This window comes from Salvelinus namaycush, chromosome 26, assembly GCF_016432855.1.
Source record: "Salvelinus namaycush isolate Seneca chromosome 26, SaNama_1.0, whole genome shotgun sequence".
NCBI lineage: Eukaryota > Metazoa > Chordata > Actinopteri > Salmoniformes > Salmonidae > Salvelinus > Salvelinus namaycush.
Genome location: NC_052332.1, coordinates 15,464,778 through 15,489,408, shown reverse-complemented (window position 1 = coordinate 15,489,408; position 24,631 = coordinate 15,464,778). Strand labels below are relative to the sequence as shown.

General features: G+C 41.8%; 1 protein-coding gene across 1 annotated transcript in view; it reads right to left on the bottom strand.

Moving 5' to 3' along the window:
• The window catches only part of LOC120021674 (neural proliferation differentiation and control protein 1-like), a 38,651-nt gene extending 14,340 nt beyond the window's left edge, over window positions 1–24,311 (bottom strand). The window contains exon 1 of the mRNA XM_038965497.1: window positions 24,033–24,311. Within this exon, the coding sequence (XP_038821425.1) occupies window positions 24,033–24,132 (100 nt within the window). The 5' untranslated portion in view covers window positions 24,133–24,311. The remainder of the gene's footprint in view (window positions 1–24,032) is intronic.
• Between the last annotated feature and the right edge of the window lie 320 nt (window positions 24,312–24,631).

Genomic DNA, 24,631 nt, shown 5'->3' with positions numbered 1-24,631 from the left:
TGGCCGGAGCGGAGCAAATGGAATGGCATCAAACACATGGAAACCATGTGTTTTATATATTTTATACCATTCCGCTCCAGCCATTACCACGAGCCAGTCCTCCCCAATTAAGGTTCCACCAACCTCCTGTGGTCAACGTTGTGAAAAGAAAGCCGCATGGTGATGGTGGGGTTATGGTATGGGCAGGCATAAGCTACGGACATTGAACACACTTGAATTTTATCGATGGCAATTTGAATGCACAGAGATACTGCGACCAGATCCTGAGGCCCATTGTCATGCCATTCATCTGCCACCATCACCTCATGTTTCAGCATGATATATAATGCACAGCCGCATGTTGCAAGGATCTGTACACAATTCCTGGAAGCTGAATGTCCCAGTTCTTCCATGTCCTGCATAGTCACCAGACATGTCACCCATTGAGCGTGTTTTGGATGCTCTGGATCGACATGTAAGACAGTGTGTTTCAGTTCCCGCCAATATCCAGCAGGTTCGCACAGCCATTGAAGGGGAGTGGGACAACATTCCACAATCAACAGCCTGATCAACCAGATAGTGACTGGTTTTCTGATCCACGCCCCTACTTTAAAAAAAAAAAGGTATCTGTGACCAACAGATGCATATCTATATTCCCAGTCATGTGAAATCCATAGATTAGGGCCTGATTCATTTATTTCAATTAACTGATTTCCTTATATAAACTGTAACTTGTTGCATGTTGCGTTTATATTTTTGTTCAGTATACAATTTACAGGGATTTCTAATAGCAAAACACTACTTACTGAGCGTGCTGTTGTTTCCATTGCCTCTGCACATTGAAAAAACAGTCTTTCAAACCAGAAGTGTCATCTATGAAAATCAACGGAGGAATATACAACTTCACCTTCAAGGCCTAGATTGTGAAGTTCTGCTGAAGTCAGAATTATACAGTATGACAGGTTGAATGACAGCCTGAGTGATTCTCCAATCTGTGACACACACACACACACACACACACACACACACACACACAGAAAGTGGGTCAACAGGTGTTTGTTTGTTGCAGAGGCACACTAGGTTCTTTTCCGGAGGGATAATGACGATAATAATGATTAACCACACGCCTCTCAAGGTTAAAGAGGCAGAGTTGTACAGAGTGGTACAGTAAGCATGGGCAGGTAGGAGGGCATAGTACAGAAGGAGGGTATTCATAGAAACTCATGCCCCCCTAGGCTGCTGCAGAGCTATAGCATTTGTTGCCATAACGACCTCCATGGCAACCAGAAGCTGTTGCAAAACTACATGGTGGATGGATTATCTTGGTAATGGAGAAATGCTCACTAACAGGGATGTAAATAGCAATGTGCACAACATTTGGGAGAAATAAGCTTTTTGTGAGTATGGAACATTTCTGGGATCTTTTATTTCAGCTCATGAAACTTGTTCAGTATAGGACAGACATAATTACAGGCACTCGTGTGGGGGAAACAAGGCTAAAAATGACAAGGAAGTGAATTCAGACAAGTGAAAGAATTTGTTCCTGCATAGTGGTGGAGCCGGGTAAGACTGCAAACAGGTGTGACCAGAGACTGTTTCTCTCTCTGTCGCTCTGCTGCGCATCACTAATAACTTTCCTACTGTACATGCATTTCCTCTCTCTCTCTCTCTGTAGGGGATGTGTGTCTGAGTGTCGTCTGAAAGGTTGGATGTGTGTGGTTGAGTGTGATCATGCTTGTGTGTGCATGTTGGTGTGTGTGCATGTTGGTGTGTGTGCATGTGCCTGTGTCACAAGACCAATTCAAAACATAGGGCCAGGTACTCATGACAAACAGGTGATAACTTATGGTATCATACAAAAAAGGACCACACACAGATTGTCTATTGTCAATCACACACATTTCCTCACCCTCTTATAGGTTTCTGGCATTGTCTCAAAATCATAAAGTCTCTGAAATGTATTCTTTATTGTTTCCATAATGAAAGGTAGCCTAGCAATGTTGTGTACCCTGCTCTCACCAATCCTGCCAAATTACTCAGTATCACAATAGCCTTTGGATGCACACGTGCAAGCCTCCTCCATGCCTCCATCCTGTCTTAAATTCATATTCTCCTCCTCCCTCCCTCTCTTTGTAATCTGTCGTATTTTGGCCTGTCACGTGCCACTCTCCCTAATGCTCCTCTCCTCTGATCCTTCCACGTCTCATCTACCAAACTCCCTATTGTAGACGATCATGTCTAGGTGGTGTGTATGTGAGATGTCTGTATGTGATAGAATTTGAGTGTATGTAATTGCCCTCGAGGGACAAAGAGAAAGATAAATATAATCTGTATATCTGCTCATGTGATCGTATTAGTCTGAGTTGGTATGTGATGGTGTGTGTTAGTGTGTGCATGTGAGAGAGTCTGAGTATGTGTTTATGTCAATCTGATTATTAAGTGTGTGTGTGTGAAATAATTGGTGTGCCCCAACGCGCCGCCCACCTCCAGCCTGCCTGCCAGCCCTTCTCAGTGTCCTGTCCTGAAGGTGACCGTGCTTATGTTACCCAGGACAAGATGGCCTCAAGCACTGCTCCCACATGTGAAGTGGCTTCTGGCTACAGCTCCCCCAGATGTCCTGCCCAATGGAGTCAGCCAGTCTGTCACATTGAAGCCACCTACATGTTGATCCTCATAACTCAATACACTGCAGGAGGCCACGTATCCTGCCCTTTGAAGTCTCTTAATCCCACCTTCCCTCCATTTAATTCTCTGTTTGTCCACCTCTCTCCATCCATGGTTGATTTCATCAAATTGTGACAGATAATTTGTCTTCTCAGACTATTTGACTTCTCAGACTTCTCAAACAAATCTATAGATCAAGGAAAAGCAAAGAGCCAAGACGACCCAGATAAGGTGTCACACAATAGGACCCAGATCACGGAACAACAATGCAATGAGTCTTCAGACAAGAAACTATTTCCTTAATCAAATGACACACCCATTTCCCTCTACCGCTCCTTATCACATCTTTCTGTCTGGCTTGATTTGGGTCATTATGGTTAGCAAATCGTAGTTTTACTTAGAATAGATATGGTACCAAATACAGTTGAAGTCGGAAGTTTAGGTTAGGTTTAAGTTTAAGTTTAGGTTAGGTTGGAGTCATTAAAACTCGTTTTTCAACCACTCCACAAATTTCTTGTTAACAAACTATAGTTTTGGCAAGTCGGTTAGGACATCTACTTTGTGCATGTCACAAAACATTTTTCCAACAATTGTTTACAGACAGATTAATTCACTGTATCACAATTCCAGTGGGTCAGATTCCAGTGACTCTGCCTTTAAAAAGCTTGGAAAATTCCCCAAAATGATGTCATGGCTTTAGAAGCTTCTGATAGGCTAATTGACATCATTTGAGTCAATTGGAGGTGTACCTGTGGGTGTATTTCAAGGCCTACCTTCAAACTCAGTGCCTCTTTGCTTGACATCATGGGGAAATCAAAAGAAATCAGCCAAGACTGCAGAAAAAAACAATTTCATCCTTGGGAGCAATTTCCAAACACCTGAAGGTACCATGTTCATCTATACAAACAATAGTACGCAAATATAAACACTATGAGATCACGCATCCGTCATACCGCTCAGGAAGGAGATGCGTTCTGTCTCCTAGAGATGAACGTACTTTGTTGCGAAAAGTGCAAATCAATCCCAGAACAACAGCAAAGGACCTTGTGAAGATGCTGGAGGAAACAGGTCCAAAAGTATCTATATCCACAGTAAAATGAGTCCTATATCGACATGACCTGAAAGGCCGCTCAGCAAAACTGCCATAAAACTGCCATAAAAAAAGCCAGACTATGTTTTGCTACTGCACATGAAGACAAAGATTGTACTTTTTGGAGAAATGTCCTCTGGTCTGATGAAACAAAAATAGAACTGTTTGGCCATAATGACCATCGTTATGTTTGGAGGAAAAAGGGGGAAGCTTGCAAGCCAAAGAACACCATCCCAACCATAAAGCACGGGGGTGGCAGCATCATGTTGTGGGGGTGCTTTGCTGCAGGAGAGACTGGTGCACTTCACAAAATAGATGGCATCATGAGGAAAGAAAAGTATGTGGATATATTGAAGCAACATCAAGACATCAGTCAGGAAGTTAAAAGCTTGGTCACAAATGGGTCTTCCAAATGAACAATGACATCAAGCATACTTCCAAAGTTGTGGCAAAATGGCTTAAGGACAACAAAGTCAAGGTATTGGAGTGGCCATCACAAAGCCCTGACCTCAATCCCATAGAGAATTTGTGGGCAGAACTGAAAAAGCGTGTGCGAGCAAGGAGGCCTACAAACCTGACTCAGTTACACCAACTTTGTCAGGAGGAATGGGCCAAAATTCCCCCATCTTATTGTGGAAAGCTTGTGGAAGGCTACCCAAAACATTTGACCCAAGTTAAACAATTTAAAGGCAATGCTACCAAATATTAATTGAGTGTATGTAAACTTCTGACCCACAGGGAATGTGATGAAAGAAATAAAAGCTGAAATAAATCTTTCTCTCTACTATTATTTTGACATTTCACATTCTTAAAATAAAGTGGTGATCCTAACTGACCTAAGACAGGGAATTTTTACTAGGATTAAATGCCAGGAATTGTGAAAAACTGAGTTGAAATGTATTTGGCTAAGGTGTATGTAAACTTCCGACTTCAACTGTAAATATACAGTGAGCTCCAAAAGTATTGGGACACTGACATTCTTTTGTTTGTTCTGTCTCTGTACTCCAGAACTTTGGATTGGAAATGATACAATGACTATGGCATTAAAGTGCAGACTAACAGCTTCAATTTGAGGGTATTTGTGCATCTGTAACTTTCTCACTCATCGTTATTCACGATTCATTCAGGAATTCATCCATAATCATGGTAGCATCCATATTAATGTAGAAGTGTTTAGAAACATATTATATTATTATTTACAACAAAGGTGCCTCCAGAATGACAATACATTATATACCATTCACTTCTATTGGGCCCAAAATAACCTAAAACACAACCAAAACAAACAGCAAATGCATCCAACAAGTTTGTAGAGTCACAAGCTTGATGTAGTCATTGCGTGCTACGAATATGGGACCAAATACTTTACTTTTCACTACTTTAATACACATGTAAATGAATTTGTATTAAGGCATTTGGTCCCCTAAAATGGGGGACTATGTACAAAAAGTGCTGTAATTACTAAACGGTTCAGCCGATATGGATGAAAATACCCTCAAATTAAAGCTGACAGTCTGCACTTTAACCTCGTTGTCATTGTATAATCGTGCTGGAGTACAGAGCCAAAACAACAACACAGTAGTTATTCAATGTCCCAATTAGAGGTCGACCGATTAATCGGAATGGCCGATTAATTAGGGCCGATTTCAAGCTTTCATAACAATCGGAAAATCGGTAAAAAAAAGAATATATATATATTTTTTTACACCTTTATTTAACTAGGCAAGTCAGTTAAGAACACATTCTTATTTTCAATGATGGCCTAGGAACGAACGGTGGGTTAACTGCCTTGTTCAGGGGCAGAACGACAGATGTTTACCTTTTCAGCTCAGGGATTCAATCTTGCAACCTTACGGTTAACTAGTCCAACGCTCTAACCACCTGCCTCACGAGGAGCCCGCCTGTTACGCGAATGCAGTAAGAAGCCAAGGTAAGTTGCTAGCTAGCATTAAACTTATCTTATAAAAAACAATCAATCAATCATAATCACTAGTTATAACTACACATGGTTGATGATATTACTAGTTTATCTAGCGTGTCCTGCGTTGCATATAATCGATGTGGTGCGCATTCGCGAAAAAGGACTGTCGTTGCTCCAACGTGTACCTAACCATAAACATCAATGCCTTTCTTAAAATCAATACACAGAAGTATATATTTTTAAACCTGCATATTTAGCTAAAAGAAATCCAGGTTAGCAGGCAATATTAACCAGGTGAAATTGTGTCACTTCTCTTGCGTTCATTGCACGCAGAGTCAGGGTATATGCAGGGTAACAGTTTAGGCCGCCTGGCTCATTGCGAACTAATTTGCCAGAATTTTACGTAATTATGACATAACATTGAAGGTTGTGCAATGTAACAGGACTTATTTATACTTATGGATGCCACCCGTTAGATAAAAAACAGAAAGGTTCCGTATTTCACTGAAAGAATAAACCTTTTGTTTTCGAGATGATAGTTTCCGGATTCGACCATATTAATGACCTAAGGCTCGTATTTCTGTGTGTTATTATGTTATAATTAAGTCTATGATTTAATAGAGCAGTCTGACTAAGCGATGGTAGGCACCAGCAGGCTCGTAAGCATTCATTCAAAACAGCACTTTCGTGCGTTTTGCCAGCAGCTCTTCGCAATGCTTCAAGCATTGCGCTGTTTATGACTTCAAGCCTATCAACTCCCGAGATTAGGCTGGTGTAACCGATGTGAAATGGCTAGCTAGTTAGCGGGGTGCGCGCTAATAGCGTTTCAAACGTCACTCGCTCTGAGACTTGGAGTAGTTGTTTCCCTTGCTCTGCATGGGTAACGCTGCTTCGAGGGTGGCTGGTTCGAGCCCAGGTAGCGGCGAGGAGAGGGATGGAAGCCATACTGTTACACTGGCAATATTAAAGTGCCTATAAGAACATCCAATAGTCAAAGGTATATGAAATACAAATGGTAGAGAGAGAAATAGTCCTATAATTCCTATAATAACTACAACCTAAAACTTCTTACCTGGGAATATTGAAAACTCATGTTAAAAGGAACCACCAGCTTTCATATGTTCTCATGTTCTGAGCAAGGAACTTTAACGTTAGCTATCTTACATAGCAAATATTGCACTTTTACCTTCTTTTCCAACACTTTATTTTTGCATTATTTAAACCAAATTGAACATGTTTCATTATTTATTTGAGGCTAAATTGATTTTATTGATGTATTATATTAAGTTAATTAAAATAAGAGTTCATTCAGTATTGTTGTAATTGTCATTATTACAAATACATTCGTTTATTTATTTAAAATCGGCCGATTAATCGGTATCGGCTTTTTTTGGTCCTCCAATAAATCGGTATCGGCGTTGAAAAATCATAATCGGTCGACCTCTAGTCCCAATTCCTATCAGCTCACTGTATCTAAATGAATTGTTGGAATCATATTATCTGTTCTGTCTCTGTACGTTATGTGGTATAAGCATAGTTCACATGCAGCAGTGCAGGCTGTTTTCCCATAATGTGGGAAGTTAATGTTGCACAGACAATTGCAGCCCCAGGGACTGTGATCTTTACACTTAACACGTATACACACCCACACACACACCTCCAAGTGCATCTTTCCAAGCTGTGAATTATTCACTGTAATGGAGATAGTGAATTAAGAGATAAGTGCATCATCAGCCCAAGGTACTGCAGCATAAAGCAAATAAAGGAGGATAGTATGAATCACCTAAGGCACTATATTAAACCTGCGACAGAAGAGCTGGTTGGAAAGAGCACGGAGAGAGCGAGAGAGCGCGAGAGAGAGAGCGAGAACAATTAGGTCATTCGATCAGGTGGGACCAGCGAGGTGTAAATACAGTTATGTAACGCCAGAAACCCGAAAGATTGCTAGATCGAATCCCCGAGCTGACAAGATAAAAATCTGTCGTTCTGCCCCTGAACAAGGCAGTTAACCCACTGTTCCTAGGCCGTCATTGTGAATAAGAATTTGTTCTTAACTGACTTGCCTAGTTAAATAAAGGTTCAATAAATACAACAGCAACAAAAAAAACAATGTACAACATGAAAAATTACTATTCAAGCCATCTGGTGCCTGCCAGGCTGTGCAATCGTAAACAGTTCCAAGAAGGGCAGAGAAGCAAACAGTGCCGTGGCAATCTATTGTACCACAGATGGGGAAAGGCCCTGACGTGGCACTGTTGACTTTTTATTGACTTAATGAGGCACGATCAGAAGTCATGAGAAAAGCTGGAAAATGGCACCTATCCAGAGCGATTTACAAGTAATGCGTTCATCTTAAGGTAGATAGGTGAGACAACATATCATGGTCATTGTAAGCAAATGTTCCATAAAAGCAGCTATCAGCAAAGTCAGAGCTAGTAACAAAAGACAAGTGTGAGTGTTGGTGCAAGAAAAGCAAGGGCGTTAGTTTACATTTTTTGGCCTGTGGGATTATAGCCTGTTTCTAAATTAGGTGGCCTTGCAGTGCCTTGAAAAAGTATTCAGACCCATTGGATTTCTTCTAATTTTATTGTGTTACAAAGTGGTTTAAAATGTATTTAATTGTATAACTAAAGTATAGTCTTGCATGAGTTTTCAGCTTCCTGAGTCAATACATGTTAGAATCACCTTTGGCAGTGATTACAGCTGTGAGTCTTTCTGGGTAAGTCTCTAAGAGCTTTGCACCCCTGGATTGTGCAACATTTGCCCATTATTCTTTAAAAAAATCTTCAAGCTCTGTCCATGATCCCCAAGATGTTGGGGATCATGGCTGAACAGCAATTTTCGAAACCTGCCATAGATTTAAGCAGATTGTTGTCAAAACTGTAACTTGGCCACTCAGAAACCGTCACTGTCTTCTTGGTAAGCAACTCCAGTGTAGATTTGGCCTTGTGTTTTAGGTTATTGTCCTGCTGAAAGGTGAACGCTTCTTCCAATGTCTGGTGTAAAGCAGACTGAAGCAGGTTTTCCTCTAGGATTTTGCCTGTGCTTAGCTCAATGAAAAACTCCCCAGTCTTTGCCAATGTCAAGCATACCCACACCATGATGCAGCCACCACCATGCTTGAAAATAAGGAGGCAGTTACTCAGTGTTGTGTCGTTGGATTTGCACCAAACATAAGGCTTTACATTTAGACCAAAAAGTGTATTCCTTCGTTGTGTTTTTTTGCAGTATTACTTTAGTACCTTGTTGAATACAAGATGGATGTTTTGGAAAAATGTTATTCTTTCATTTAGGTCATTATTGTGAGTCACTACAATGTTGTTGATCCATCCTCAGTTCTATCTCAGCCATTCAACTCTGTAGCTGTTATAAAATCACCAATAGCCTCATGGTCACATCCCTGAGCAGTTTCCTTCCTGTCCTGCAGCTCAGTTCAGGAGGATTACTATCTTTGATGTGTCTGGGTGGTTTAATACATAATCCACAGCATAATTATTAACTTGACCAGGCTTAAAGAGATACTCAATGTCTGATTTGTTATTGTTACCCATCTACCAATCACTGCCCTCCTTTATGAGGCTTTTGACTGAGGGACCTTACAGATGTTTTATGTATGGGGGACAGAGAAAGGGTTAGTCATTCAAAAATCATGTCAAGCCTTATTATTTCACACAGAGTGAGGCCATGTATCTTATTTTGTGATCTGTTAAGCAAAATGTTACTGCTGAATAATTTAGGCTTGCCTAAACGAAAGGTCCGTTATGATTTTTTTTATTCATCCTTAAAAATATATATGATTTTTCTTCCACATTGACAGAGTATTTTGTGTAGACTTTGTAACACACCACTTTGTAACACAATAAAATGTGAAGAAATACTTTTGCAAGGCACTGTATATAGTCCAGGACTCTACGGGCCCTGATCAAAAGAAAGTAGTGCACTATAAAGGAAACCGGGTCCCATTTCGGATAGACCCCAACTGTAACTGTACTTGTCCGCCCGTGTCGATGGAAACAGAAAATTCTGAGCACTGGGGTATATCCTGTATGGAAATGCTCCCAAGTCAAGTGGCTGCAGATAGCAGCATCAGCATAGACTGAAGAGACCTTCGCAGTGGATACGACTATGTCTGTCTCAGATAATCTAATGGACGCACATGCACACGTCTGTATAGGAAGTGTCACTGTTAATATTTTACCCAGCAAGGACGGCGCATTTTTGCAGCCCAATTAAAAATTCCCATCTCAAAACAGGAACATACGTAATAGGTGTGAAGCCCATGAGTTATCCAACTACACCAAACAGACAGCACTCACAAAGAGTATTATTCATTTAAGCAATAAGGCCGGAGGAGGTGTGGTATATGGCCAATATACCATGGCTAAGGGCTGTTCTCTTATGTACGACGCAACGCGAAATGCTTGGACACAGCCCTTAGCCGTGGTATATTAGCCATATACCAAAAACCCACGAGGTGTCTTATTGCTATTATAAACTGGTTACCAACGTAATTAGAGCAATACAAATAAATGTTTTGCCATACCCATGGTATACGTTCTGATATACCACGGCTGTCAGCCAATCAGCATTAAAGGCTCGAAGCACCCTTATCCCATTCATACCTTGTGACTGCAAATAGAACAAAATAGGCCTAACTGTATTAGTTAGAGCTGGCCGTCTACACTCATCATATTAATGGAAGCATGTATCGTGGGATGGGTATCAAACGGCATCAGGGCCCACAGGGTTAAAAGTATAGTGCAACCATAAAGGGAGTGGCTTGCAATTTGAAACGAGTGTGAAAAAGTCCCTATCAAACCAAGCTGTTCCTATTCTCAGGATACAGGTTCAGTCTGGTGATTTAACCATGACCCTGATATAGGTGAACAAATACCTTATCAGCGTTCAACACCATTGCACCCTCCAAGCTCATCACTAAGCTAAAGACCCGGGGACTGAACACCTCCCTCTGCTACTAGATCCTGGACTTCCTGACAGGCCGCCTCCAGGTGGTGAGGGTAGTCAATAACACATCTGCCACGCTGACCCTCAACACGGGGGCCCCTCAGAGGTGCGTGCTTAGTCCCTTCCTGTACTCCCTGTTCACCCACGACTGTGTGGCCGCACACGACTCCAACACCATCATTAAGTTTTGCAGACGACACGGCGGTGGTAGGCCTGATCACCGATGACGATGAGAAAGCCTATAGGGAGGCTATATAGGGGACAACAACCTCTCCCTCAATGTCAGCAAGACAAAGGAGCTGATAGTGGACTTCAGGAAATGGAAGGGCTGTTGTGGAGCAAGTCTGCACCTGTTGTTTACGAAGCATGTGACAGAAAATTTGATTTGATTTATCTTCAGTGAAAAAAGCCTGACAAGAGACTCCGTCGCAATAGCGCTTTCTTGTTAAGTCCTTCAAAAGTGTTGAAGAGGCCCTTGAGGCTCACACTGCACCTTTAGAGTGGAAGCAGATGCACTCACAGTCACACACAAAACCTCACAACTACACCGAACAAAAATATAAACGCAACATGCAACAATTTCAAAGATTTTACTGAGTTACAGTTCATATAAGGAAATAAATTAATTAGGCCCTAATCTATGAATTTCACATGACTGGGAATACAGATGTATACCTTTTTTTAAAGTAGGGGCGTGGATGAGAAAACCAGTCTGTATCTCGTGTGACCACCATTTGCCTCATGCAGCATGACACATCTCCTTCGCATAGAGTTGATTAGGCTGTTGATTGTGGCCTGTGTATGTTGTTGTTCTCCTCTTCAAAGCCTGTACAAAGTTGTTGTTTTTTTTACCCTGTTTTTCCCCAATTTCGTGGTATCCAATTGGTAGTTACAGTCTTGTCTCATCGCTGCAACTCCCGTATGGACTTAGGAGAGACAAAAAGGTAGAGAGTCGTGGGTCCTCCGAAACACAACCCAACCAAGCCGCACTACTTCTTGACACAATGCCCACTTACACCAGAAGCCAGCTGCACCAATGTGTCGGAGGAAACACTGTGCATCTGGCGACCGTGTCAGTGTGCACTGTGCCCGGCACGCCACAGTAGTCTCTAGTGCGCGATGGGACAAGGACATCCCTGCCGGCCAAACCCTCCCCTAACCCGGACGACGCTGGGCCAAATTGTGCGCCACCCCATGTGTCTCCCAGTTGTGGCCGGCTGCTACAAATACTGGACTCGAACCCAGAATATCTAGTCGCACAGCTAGCAATGCAGTGCCTTAGACCACTGTGCCACTCGGGAGGCCCGGCTGTGCGAAGTTGCTGGATATTGTCAGGAACTAGAACATGCTGTCATACACGTCGATCCAGAGCACCCCAAACATGCTCAATGAGTGACATGTCTGGTGAGTATGCAGGCCAAAGAACTGGGACATTTTCAGCTTTGAGGAATTGTGTACAGATCCTTGCGTCATGGGGCCGTGCATTATCATGCTGAAACATAAGGTGATGGCGGGAGACGAATGGCACGACAATGGGCCTCAGGACTTGTCATGGTATCTCTGTGCATTCAAATTGCCATCGATAAAATTAAATTGTCTTTGTTGTCCGTAGCTTATGCCTGCCCATACCATAACCCCACCGCCACAATGGGACACTCTGTTCACAACATTGAAATCAGAAAACCGATTGCCCATACGAAGCCTTACTTGCTGTCTGCCTGGTACAGTTGAAACCCGGATTCATCCATGAAGGGGACACTTCTCCAGCGTGCTAGTGACGATGAGTACGCAGATGAGTTTCTGACTGTTTGAGCAGAAATCCTTCAGTTGTACAAACCCACAGTTTCAGCTGTCTTGGTGACTGGTCTCAGACGATCCCGCAGGTAATGAAGCTGGATGTGGAGGTCCTGGGCTGGCGTGATTACACGAGGCCTGCGGTTGAGAAGCTGGTTGGACGTACTGCCAAATTCTCTAAAACAACGTTGAAGGTGGCTTATGGTAGAGAAATAAACATTAAATTCTCTGGCAATAGCTCTGTTGGACATTCCTGCAGCCAACATGCCAATTGCACACTCCCTCAAAACATCTGTGGCTTTGTGTTGTGTGACAAAACTGCACATTTTAGAGTGGCCTTATATTGTCCCCGGCACAAGGTGCATCTGTGTAATGATACTGGTGTTTGATCATTTTCTTGATATACCACACCTGTCAGGTGGATAGATTGTCTTGGTAATGTAGAAATGCTCACTAACAGGGATGTAAAAACACATCTGGGATCTTTTATTGAAGCTCATGAAACATGGGACCAACACTTTAAAATGTTGCATTTATATTTTTGTTCAGTATAAGACAGACATAATTACAGTCACTCACTGTGTGGGGGTGGCAAGGCAAAAAATGACAAGGAAGTGAATTCAGACAAGTGAAAGAATTTGTTCCTGAATAGTGGATTTGACTGACATGACTTCACAGTTCCACAGTAACGGGTGAAGCCGGGTCAGACTCTTTCTCTGCTGTGCATCACTGATAACTTTCATACTGTACATGTCTTTCCTCCCTATCTCTTGCTCCCCTCTCTCTCTCTCTCTCTCTTTTCACACACACAAACAGAAATCCATTTCCATAATGTCTGACACGGCCAGTTATTCCCAATGTCCATTAGGCTAATGACCTGGTTATTAGCTAGGGTGAGAACCAGAACAAATGACAGAAAATGGGACACACAGACACAGCCTGTTCATCTGCACCATGACAGCAGTGACTACCACAAATACAGCTAGCCTTCACTGTCTTTTCATTCTCTCTGTTTATTTACATCTCTCTCTCTCTCTCTCAGAGGACAGTGGGAAACCCTTTCGCACAATATAGACAGCATTGATTCAAGATGCAATGGGTTAAGTCTGGTTAAATATCTCTGGATCAATCGTAGGAATCACATTGACAGCTACAATTTCACTGAGAGTCTGTGTAATGATTTCCCCTGGGCTGGCCGGGAGAAACTTGCTTGCCTGGTCTGCTGTGAGGCTTCAGAGTTGCCACGGCAACAAGTCCCTGTGTTGTGTAAAAAAATCTTCCTTTCTTCCTCCTTGCCCCATAGACAGACCAAACAACATGTGTTCAGGAGGAATGCAATAAGGAAAAGGAACCAAGGAAATCAGATCGATAATACCTCCTTTCTGGTTGTTACGTAAGAGATTTCAAAAGTGCAACATTTATTTCAAAGGAATCTTTCTGAGAGCAACCCGTCTTCCTCATTTTCTCTTTCTCTGCATCTATGGACGTGTAGTACATTTCCTTATATTATACCCAATCTCGGAAAAAGTAGGACGTTTTTAGCTCACATTTGGCCAGGGTAATAATGAAGAATGAGTTCTAGCTTATAAATGAAACATTACATCATATTAACGCACCCGTAGCTGCAGAATAGTTCTAACCCGCTCTCGGAGGTCTTTATAGGCTTAGTGCCTGCTGCCATGTGGGTTCAAGACCAGGATTTATGTCATTTAACTGCCAGGTTCCTCAATCCAGCTTTATTACTGAATCACACTCTTCTGACCCCTCCTGAGCCCAACTGATCTCAGAGCAGTTAGTAACAGCATTCGGCACTTATGCCGCTTTTCGACTATAACACCAGTGTTAGACTAGTGTAAACACCCTTGTTTTTCCATAGCTAGGGCTGACAGTGAGGACTTGTGAAGAGCATAATCAACAACCTCTGCATAATCAAAACAGTTGCTTTTTGAAAAGGTGTTAAAGTTCACAGTTAGCCATTGTTATGTAAAAAGAGGCTGAAAAGTACCAGTGGCCTGTCTTCTGCCCCAAGTGAGAGCAGGTCTGCTGGACTCATGGCCCAGTGAGACACATGTAAATTCTTGGTCTCATGTTTTATGATCTGAAAGAAAATCTCAGAAATTTTCCATATGCAAAAGAAAAGCTTATTTCTCTCAAATTGTGTGCACAAATTTGTTTACATCCCTGTTAGTGAGCATTTCTCCTTTTCCAAGATAGTCCATCCACTTGACAGGTGTGGCATATCAAGAAGGTGATTAAACAGCATTATCATTAGATGGATGCACCTTGTGCTGGGGACAATAAAAGGCCACTCTAAAATGTGCAGTTTTGCCACACAATACAATGCCACAGATGTCTCATGTTTTGAGGGAGCGTGCAATTGACATGCTGACTGCAGGAATGTCCACCAGAGCTTTTACCAGAGAATTGAATGCTAATTTTTCTACCATAAGCCATCATTTTAGAGAATTTGGCGGAAGGTCCAACCGGCCTCACAACCGCAGACCACGTGTTACCACGCCAGCCCAGGACCTCCACATCCGGCTACTTCACCTGCAGGATAATCTGAGACCAGTCACCCGGACAGCTGATGAAACTGAGGAGTATTTATGTCTGTAATAAAGCCCTTTTGTGGGGAAAAACTCATTCTGATTGGCTGGGTCTGGCTCCCCAGTGGGTGCCCCTACTGTCCTCCCTTCCATTGGCATACTGTTATGTTCAGCTCATAACTGTTTTATTTCTCCTTCTGTCATCTGGTGGCCAAAATAAGACTATGAAAACAGTCTGGAGAACCTCTCTCTCTCTATGGGCTTTATAGGTATGGGAAACATATGTTAACATTGCCAAAGCAAGTGAAGTAGATAATATACAAAAGTGAAATAAACAATAAAAACAAACAGTAAACATTACACTCACAGAAGTTCCAAAATATTAAAGACATTACAAATGAAATCGGAAGTTTACATACACTTAGGTGGAGTCATTAAAACTCGTTTTTCAACCACTCCACACGTCTTGTTAACAAACTATAGTTTTGGCAAGTCGGTTAGGACATCTAATTTGCGCTTGACACAAGTAATTTTTCCACCAATTGTTTACAGACAAATTATTTCACTTGTAATTCACTGTACCACAATTCCAGTGGGTCAGAAGCTTACATACACTACGTTGACTGTGCCTTTAAACAGCTTGGAAAATTCCAGAAAATGATGTCATGGCTTTAGAAGCTTTTGATAGGCTAATTGACATCATTTGAGTCAATTGGAGGTGTACCTGTGGATGTATTTCAAGGCCTACCTTCAAACTCAGTCCCTCTTTGCTTGACATCATGGGAAAATCAAAAGAAATCAGCTAGCACTGCAGAAAAAAAATTGGAGACCTCCACAAGTCTGGTTCATCAAACGCCTGAAGGTACCACGTTCATCTGTACAAACAATAGTACGCAAGTATAAACACCATGGGACCACGCAACCGTCATACCGCTCAGGAAGGAGACGTGTTCTTTCTCCTAGAGATGAACGTACTTTGGTGCGAAAAGTGAAAATCAATCCCAGAACAACAGCAAAGGACCTTGTGAAGATGGAGGAAACAGGTACAAAAGTATCTATATCCACAGTAAAACGAGCCCTATCTCGACATAACCTGAAAGGCCGCTCAGCAAGGAAGAAGTCACTGCTCAAAAACCGCGATTAAAAAAGCCAGACTATGGTTTGTAACTGCACATGGGGACAAATATTGTACTTTTTGGAGAAATGTCCTCTGGTCTGATGAAACAAAAATAGAACTGTTTGGCCATAATGACCATCGTTATGTTTGGAGGAAAAAGGGGGAGGCTTGCAAGCCGAAGAACACCATCCCAACCGTGAAGCACAGGAGTGGCAGCATCACGTTGTGGGGATGCTTTGCTGCAGGAGAGACTGGTGCACTTCACAAAATAGATAGCATCATGAGGCGGGATAATTATTTGGATATATTGAAGCAACATCTCAAGACATCAGTCAGGAAGTTAAAGCTTGGTCGCAAAATGGGTCTTCCAAATGGACAATGACCACAAGCATACTTCCAAAGTTGTGGCAAAATGGCTTATGGACAACAAAGTCAAGGTATTGGCCATCACAAAGCCCTGACCTCAAACCTATAGAAAATTTGTGGGCAGATCTGAAAAAGCGGGGCTCTGTGAGGTCTGTTTGTGTTTGTGAACAGAGCCCCAGGACCAGCTTGCTTAGGGGACTCATCTCCAGGTTCATCTCTCTGTATGTTAAGGAAGGTTTGGGAATCGCTTCCTTTTAGGTGGTTGTATAATTTAACGGTTCTTTTCTGTATTTTGATAATTTGCGGGTATCGGCCTAATTCTGCTCTGCATGCATTATTTGGTGTTTTACGATGCACACGGAGGATATTTTTTCAGAATTCTGCATGCAGAGTCTCAATTTGGTGTTTGTCCCATTTTGTGAATTCTTGGTTGGTGAGTGGACCCCAGACCTCACAACCATAAAAGGGCAATTGGTTCTATAACTGATTCAATTATTTTTAGCCAGATCCTAATTGGTATGTCGAATTTTATGTTCCTTTTGATAGTGTAGAAGGCCCTTTTTCTTGCCTTGTCTCTCAGATCGTTCACAGCTTTGTGGAAGTTCCCTGTGGCGCTGATTTTTAGGCCAAGGAATGTATAGTTTTTTTGTGTGCTCAAGGGCAACAGTGTCTAGATGGAATTTGTATTTGTGGTCCTGGTGACTGGACCTTTTTTGGAACACCATTATTTTGGTCTTACTGAGATTTACTGTCAGGGCCCAGGTCTGGCAGAATCTGTGCAGAAGATCTAGGTGCTGCTGTAGGCCCTCCTTGGTTGGTGGCAGAAGCATCAGATCATCAGCAAACAGTAGATATTTGACATCAGATTCTAGTAGGATGAGGCCAGGTGCTGAAGACTGTTCTAGTGCCCGTGCCAATTCGTTGATATATATGTTGAAGAGGGTGGGGCTTAAGCTGCATCCCTGTCTCACCCCACAGCCCTGTGGGAAGAAATGTGTGTTTTTTGCCTATTTTAACCGCACACTTGTTTGTGTACATGGATTTTATAATGTTGTATGTTTTTCCCCCAACACCACTTTCCATTAATTTGTATAGCAGACCCTCATGGCAAATTCAGTCAAAGGCTTTTTTGAAATCAACAAAGCATGAGAAGACTTTGCCTTTGTTTCGGTTTGTTTGTTTGTTTGTCAATTAGGATGTGCAGGGTGAATATGTGGTCTGTCGTACGATAAATTGGTAAAAAGCCAATTGGACATTTGCTCAGTACATTGTTTTCACTGAGGAAATGTACAAGTCTGCTGTTAATGATAATGCAGAGGATTTTCCTAAGGTTACTGTTGACGCATATCCCACGGTAGTTATTGGGGTCAAATATGTCTCCACTTTGTGGATTGGGATGATCAGTCCTTGGTTCCAAATATTGGGGAAGATGCCAGAGCTAAGGATGATGTTAAAGAGTTTTAGTATTGCCAATTGGAATTTGTTTTCTGTGTATTTTATCATTTCATTGAGGATACCATCAACACCACAGGCCTTTTTGGGTTGGAGGGTTTTTATTTTATCCTGTAGTTCATTCAAGGTAATTGGAGAATCAAATGGGTTCTGGTAGTCTTTAATAGTTGATTTGTATTTGATCATGTATATATTTTTGCTGTTTGTTCTTTGTTATAGAGCCAAAAAGACTGGAGAAGTGGTTAACCCATACATCTCCATTTTGGATAGATAATTCTTTGTGTTGTTGTTTGTTTAGTGTTTTCCAATTTTCCCAGAAGTGGTTAGAGCCTCTCTCTCTCCAGTTATTGTAACCTTCCCGGGTCTTACTGATACCTACCATGACACCTACCACCTACTCTTTTTCCATTTACTGTAACAAGCACCAACTGAGTACCGACCAACACCGAACGTCCATTGAGGTTGAAAAGTAGTTGAAATTTGTTCAGTCCACTCTGGCCAAACCAAATCTGAACCAATCATAGACGTCGATGTTTCACAAGTTTGGACAGCACACTAAAGAGCAGAACAATACAGTAGAGTAAAGAAAAGTACAGTACAGTGCAGAACTGTACAGTAGAGTTCAGTACAGTAGAGCACACTAGAGTAGAGTACAGTACTGTACTCGATGGAACTCCATTCTACTCTACTGTGCTGTACTCTACTGTGCTTTACTGTGCTGTAATGTCCAAACTTGTGAAACATAGACGTCTATGATTTGGTTCAGATTTGGTCTGCTCCGGACCAACCAAATGTGGTCTTGTTTGGAGGTGGATCTCATTAGAATAATAGCCAGTGTGTAGAATACCAGACAAATATGCGAAAGAAGGATATTGCAAATTTCTATATTTGTGTACCTATTCAGGATACATCACCATGAAGAGAATGATATTCATATCCATTATTGTGCATTTATGTATAGTACAGTGCATTTGGAAAGTATTCAGACTCCTTGACTTTTTCCACATTTTGTTACGTTACAGCCTTTTTTTTTATTTAAATGGATAAAAAAAATAAAAAAACCTCAATCTACACACAATATCCCATAATGACAAAGCAAATACAGGTTTTTAGAATTTATTGCAAATGTATACAAAAAAGACATTTACATAAGTATTCAGACCCTTTACTCAGTACTTTGTTGAAGCACCTTTGGCAGCGATTACAGCCTCGGGTTTTCTAGGGTGTGACGCTACAAGCTTGGCACACATGTATTTGGGGTGTTTCTCCCATTTTTCTCTGCAGATCCTCTCAAGCTCTGTCAGGTTGGATGGGGAGCGTTGCTGCGCAGCTATTTTCAACATGATGCTCCCACCACCATGTTTCATTGTAGGGATGGTGGCAGGTTTCCTCCAGAAGTGACGCTTGGCATTCAGGCCAAAGAGTTCAATCTTGGTTTCATCAGACCAGAGAATCTTGTTTCTCATGGTCAGAGTCCTTTAGGTGCCTTTTGGAAAACTCCAAGCGGGCTGTCATGTGCCTTTTACTGAGGAGTAGCTTCCGTCTGGCAACTTTACCATAAAGGCCTGATTGTGGAGTTTGGAGAACCTTCCAGAAGGACAACCATCTCTGCAGCACTCCACCAGAGGAACTCTGGAGCTCTGACAGAGTGACCATCGGGTTCTTGGTCACCTCCCTGACCAAGGCCTTTCCCCCGATTTTTCAGTTTGGCCAGGTGGCCAGCTCTAGGAGGAGTCTTGGTGGTTCCAAACTTCTTCCATTTAAGAATGATGGAGGCCACTGTGTTCTTGGGGACCTTCAGTGCTGCAAACATTTTTTTGGTACCCTTCCTTGACACAATCCTGTCTCGGAGCTCTACGGCCAATTATTTCGACCTCATGGCATGGTTTTTGCTCTGATATGCACTGTCAACTGTGGGACCTTATATAGACAGGTCTGTGCCTTTACAAATCATGTCCAATCAATTGAATTTACCACAGGTGGACTCCAATCAAGTTGTAGAAACATCAAGGATGATCAATGGAAACAGGATGCACCTGAGCTCAATTTCGAGTCTCATAGCAAAGGGTCTGAATACTAATGTAAATTAGGTATTTCTGTTTTTAATGTTTTATAAATTTGAAAACAAATATAAAAACATGTTTTCGCTTTGTCAATATTGGGTATTGTGTGTAGATTAATGAGGAAAATTGTTATATAATTAATTTTCAAATAAATCTAACGTAACAAAAAAGTCAAGGGGTCTGAATACATTCCGAATGCATTGTATATATCAGGAACACATGATGTAATTCCGTTACCGAATGTAAATCAAATCAAATGTTATTTGTCACATGCGCCAAATACAACAGGTGTAGACCTTACATTGAAATGCTTACTCACAAGTCCTTAACCAACAATGCAGTTCAATAGAGTTAAGAAAATAGTTACTAAATAAATAATGTACTTTTTACTCCATACATTTGACACCCAAAAGTACTCATTACATTTGAATGCTTAACAGGACAGGAAAATTGTTAAATTCACACACTTATCAAGAGAACATCCTGGTCATCCCTACTGCCTCTGATCTGGCGGACTCACTAAACACAAATTATTAATTTGTAAATTATGTCAGTGTTGGACTGCGCCCCTGTCTATCCTTAATAAACAAAATACAAGAAAATCTAGTTTGCCTAATATGAGCAACTTGAAATGATTTATACTTTTACTTTTGATACTTAATTTACTTTGATACTTATATTTAAAACCAAATACTTTTAGACTTCTACTCAAGAAGTATTTTACTGAGTGACTTTCACTTGAGTCATTTTCTATGACGGCATCTTTACTTTTACTCAAGTATGACAATTGGGTACTTTTCCCACCACTGTGTGTATGTACACTTGCGTGCACATGTTATGTGACTTGCAATAACAGTTAAACTGTAATCTCTCCATCTAACACAAGCCAGCCCCCAGGAGAATGATCACTGAATACTATTAGTGACAAGAGTGCCAGAGAGCCACACAAAGGCACTGCCTCTGCAATGACATACCTGACCTTAAAAAACAAAACACGGATGACAACAGGGAGAATCAGCATAGAAGGAGGAAGTTAAAGAAGGGGCAGAGAGAGGATGGTCCTGACGTACATACCTACACGTACGCTACGGTCACAAGACGCAGGCCTCCTCATTGTTCCTAGAATTTATAAGCAAACAGCTGAAGGCAGGGCTTTCTCCTATAGAGATCCTTTTTATATGGAAGAGTCTGCCGATCCATGTGAGAGACGCAGACTCGGTCTCAACCTTTAATCCTTACTGAAGGCTCATCTCTTCAGTAGGTCCTATGATTGAGTGTAGTCAAGTCCAGGGGTGCGAAGTTGAACGACAAGGCACTGGAGTGACCACCCTTGCTGTCTCTGCCTGACTCTCCACTGGGCTACACTGTAAAGTCCACAACCTGTTGTATTCGGTGCATGTGACAAATAACATTTGATTTCACTGCCTCTGACCCTATAACAGGGTCGGAGTTACTGGCTTGTAAAAAGAATGGAAGTCATAGGTTAAGTAACTCCATTGTTTCCTATGTGAAGTCTCAGTTGCACATTTGAAGATCAAGAACTGCTGTTTAAGTGTATCACCATCTTGCTTCTTGGAGGAGTTTTTGGAAACATTTTATGCGCAGTGTGAGCTACTCTAGGAAGTGACGTTGCAGGCTAGCTCAGTGCTGCCCCCTCTCATTGAGTATCTAAGGCACTGCATCTCAGTGTTAGAGGCGTCACTACAGACACCCTGGTTCGAATCCAGGCTGTATCACAACCGGCCGTGATTGGGAGTCCCATAGGGCGGCGCACAATTGGCCCAGCGTCGTCCAGGTTTTGCCGGTGTAGGCCTTCATTGCAAATAAGAATTTATTCTTAACCGACTTGCCTAGTTAAATAAAAAAATAAAAAATTCTGTGTGTGTTTTGGAAATAATCGGTTCAAGACATACTGGTGAAATAGAAGCAAGTATTGCTACCATGACTGTGTTAATTGACCATGCCTGAATATTGACCATGAAGAGCCGCCATACTCCGCTTATGGGGGTTCCTGCTTTCTGAAAACATTGCCTGCAGAACCCTGGTCGGCCTTGAATTTGAAATCCTCAATGAGAGGGGGAAGTCCTTCTCCCCTGGCCTGAACGCACCGATTCCGCATGTGTTTTTCTACTGCTCATAAAAAAAAGAAGAGATTTTGGTCTTTGCGGTGTTGTACGTTGTGGGTGTGTTATGTTCATTATATTGTACCCTGGCAGTTAATTTAGTTTGTTCCTCGAGTCACCGTAGCAATAACCTAGCCACTCCCACTTTCTCAAAAATCAGAATTAATCTAAGATAAATCAAGAAATATGTCATTAATTTGGCCTTTTTTGCAGAGATCTTAGTCACGCGATTTTACATCTAACTAAGATGTTTGGTGCATGAAAAAATGTGCATGAAAATTAGTTGTGTCTCGTGGAATGACGACAAAGACTTTATTGAAGAATCCCTACTGTTGACCAATCACAGACGAAGGCTCATATGCGTCGGCTCCGAACTTCGGCTTGCCCCCCAAAACATGTTGTGTGTCCGAACTGCCGAAGTCCAAAATGAACAAAAACGTCACAAAATGTCGTCATAATATATGCACAAACTCTTCCGTCTGGGAAGCCTACGGACGCCTTAATGCTCCCGAATCGCTCTCTCTCTCTCTTAACCTCTGAATGCTCGGCTATGAAAAGCCAACTGACATTAACTCCGGAGGTGTTATAGTGTTCCACCCTCTATAACCACTGTGGTTATTATCTGACCCTGATGGTCATCTATGAATGTTTAAACGTCTTGAAGAACGATCTGGCCTAAATGGAACAGCCAGAAGAGGACTGGCCAAACCTCGGAGCCTGGTTCCTCTCTAGGTTTCTTTATAGGTTCTTGTCTTTCTAGGGAGTTTTTCCTAGCCACTATGGTTCTACATCTGCATTGCTTGCTCTTTGGGTTTTTAGACTGGGTATCTGTATAGCACTTTGTGACAACTGCTGTTGTAAAATGGGCTTTATAAAATACATTTGATTGATTGAGTGGTGTGAGTGGTCAGTGAGATAATGATAATGTGTGTGTGTGTGTGTGTCCGTCCAGTAAAATGAAGAGATTATGTGTATAAGAGTATCTAGCAGTTGTGTTTCTCATAGGGCCTTAGTGTTGAGAGCTCAGGAGAGATTATCTCTCATAGTCAGTCAGTACCTCTCATCTTTGGCACCAGATATCGTCACGTAGCAGGGGGATAGCCTCGCATACACTACTATTCTAGATGCACTCTGGGATCTTACATGTCACACAAATTGCTAAAATTGTATAATATACAAATTGCTACATTTGTAACATATCACATGAAATGGGTGACATGGTACACAATCGGATGAGGTAGCGCACAAAAAACGGGACCACTTGACTCGTGAGCACCACTTTCAAAACTACTGGTTGAAATTATACGAGAATGCATCTTTAATTCTCTAATTCATCCTTTTCAATCTCATCTCTCTCTTATAAAAGGGTGATTTAAATGAAGTCTACATGTTCGAAATGTTCATGGAAATAACCCAGTGGCGAGTGTTTGATTAGATTTACCCAATGTGAAGTGTTTTTTCCCAATAACAATCTGCAGTATAGGCTAAGACTGCACATAATGATTTACTTAAATTATAGATTGTTATATGAATGACAACACATGTCAAGCAATATAGGCTAGACAACGTCCATTTGCTAGGGTATACACTATATTGAGAATGCCCTTTCATGATTCCCTTTTCTTAGTTTGTTGATCACAACTCCTAGTCACGCACTAAGCACAGTGAGCGTTACATAAACACAATTGACTTAACATATCCAATAAACATATCCATTTCAGTGCCCTTTAGACAATTTTCAACCCAAAATGATCGGCCAAATAATGTTATAGTATATATTATGTTTGCTGTTGTTTTTACATTGAATGCAGGCTGTTTTGAGAATCTGAAGACATTATAATAAGGCATCATTTTATAACTTATGAGACAGAAAAAAACTATATATTTGTATTTAAAAAAAATATATATTTTTAAACAGTTTCACTTGTGCTGTAATAAATCGATATGCTTACCTGGCATACTTGCACTGACAGTGGCGAGAATGACACACAGGAGAACCCCGGGCAGAAGCGAGGCCCGGGGTTGTCGTTTGATTCGCTTCGAAGGCAGCATCCTTGAGAGGACTTCTTTAGGAACCGTGAGCCAGACACCGGGACATAGGGTTGGTCATCATTCACCCTACTCGTTTTCAGTGCGAAGTGTTTTCCGTGACTAATAAATCCTACACTTGTGGACAGTCCGGTTCACGGTCTATGAGCCGCTGATTAATCCGTAGCACTGCTAAAGGTCGCGGTGCGCAAATTGAAGCAACGGGAGGCGGGGAATTCTGCAACCGAGAGGAGAGATCAGATGGAGAAGCACGGGTGAACTGCGGCGGTAGGCTACGTAAAATCTTGGTGTCGGCGTCATGACGCGGTTAGAAAACAGGCTTGATGATTTTGCCAAATTGACAGAGCGCAGGCAGGTAGATGAAATCCAGGTGTATTCTGCTGTTGCCTTCAATGTTTGACGAAAAACGGTTTATTACATTGTCTCTGGTTTAACCACTACCAGTCGCACACAAATGGACGTAGGCTTTAACTCATGTTCTACCATCACCGATGTTATCACT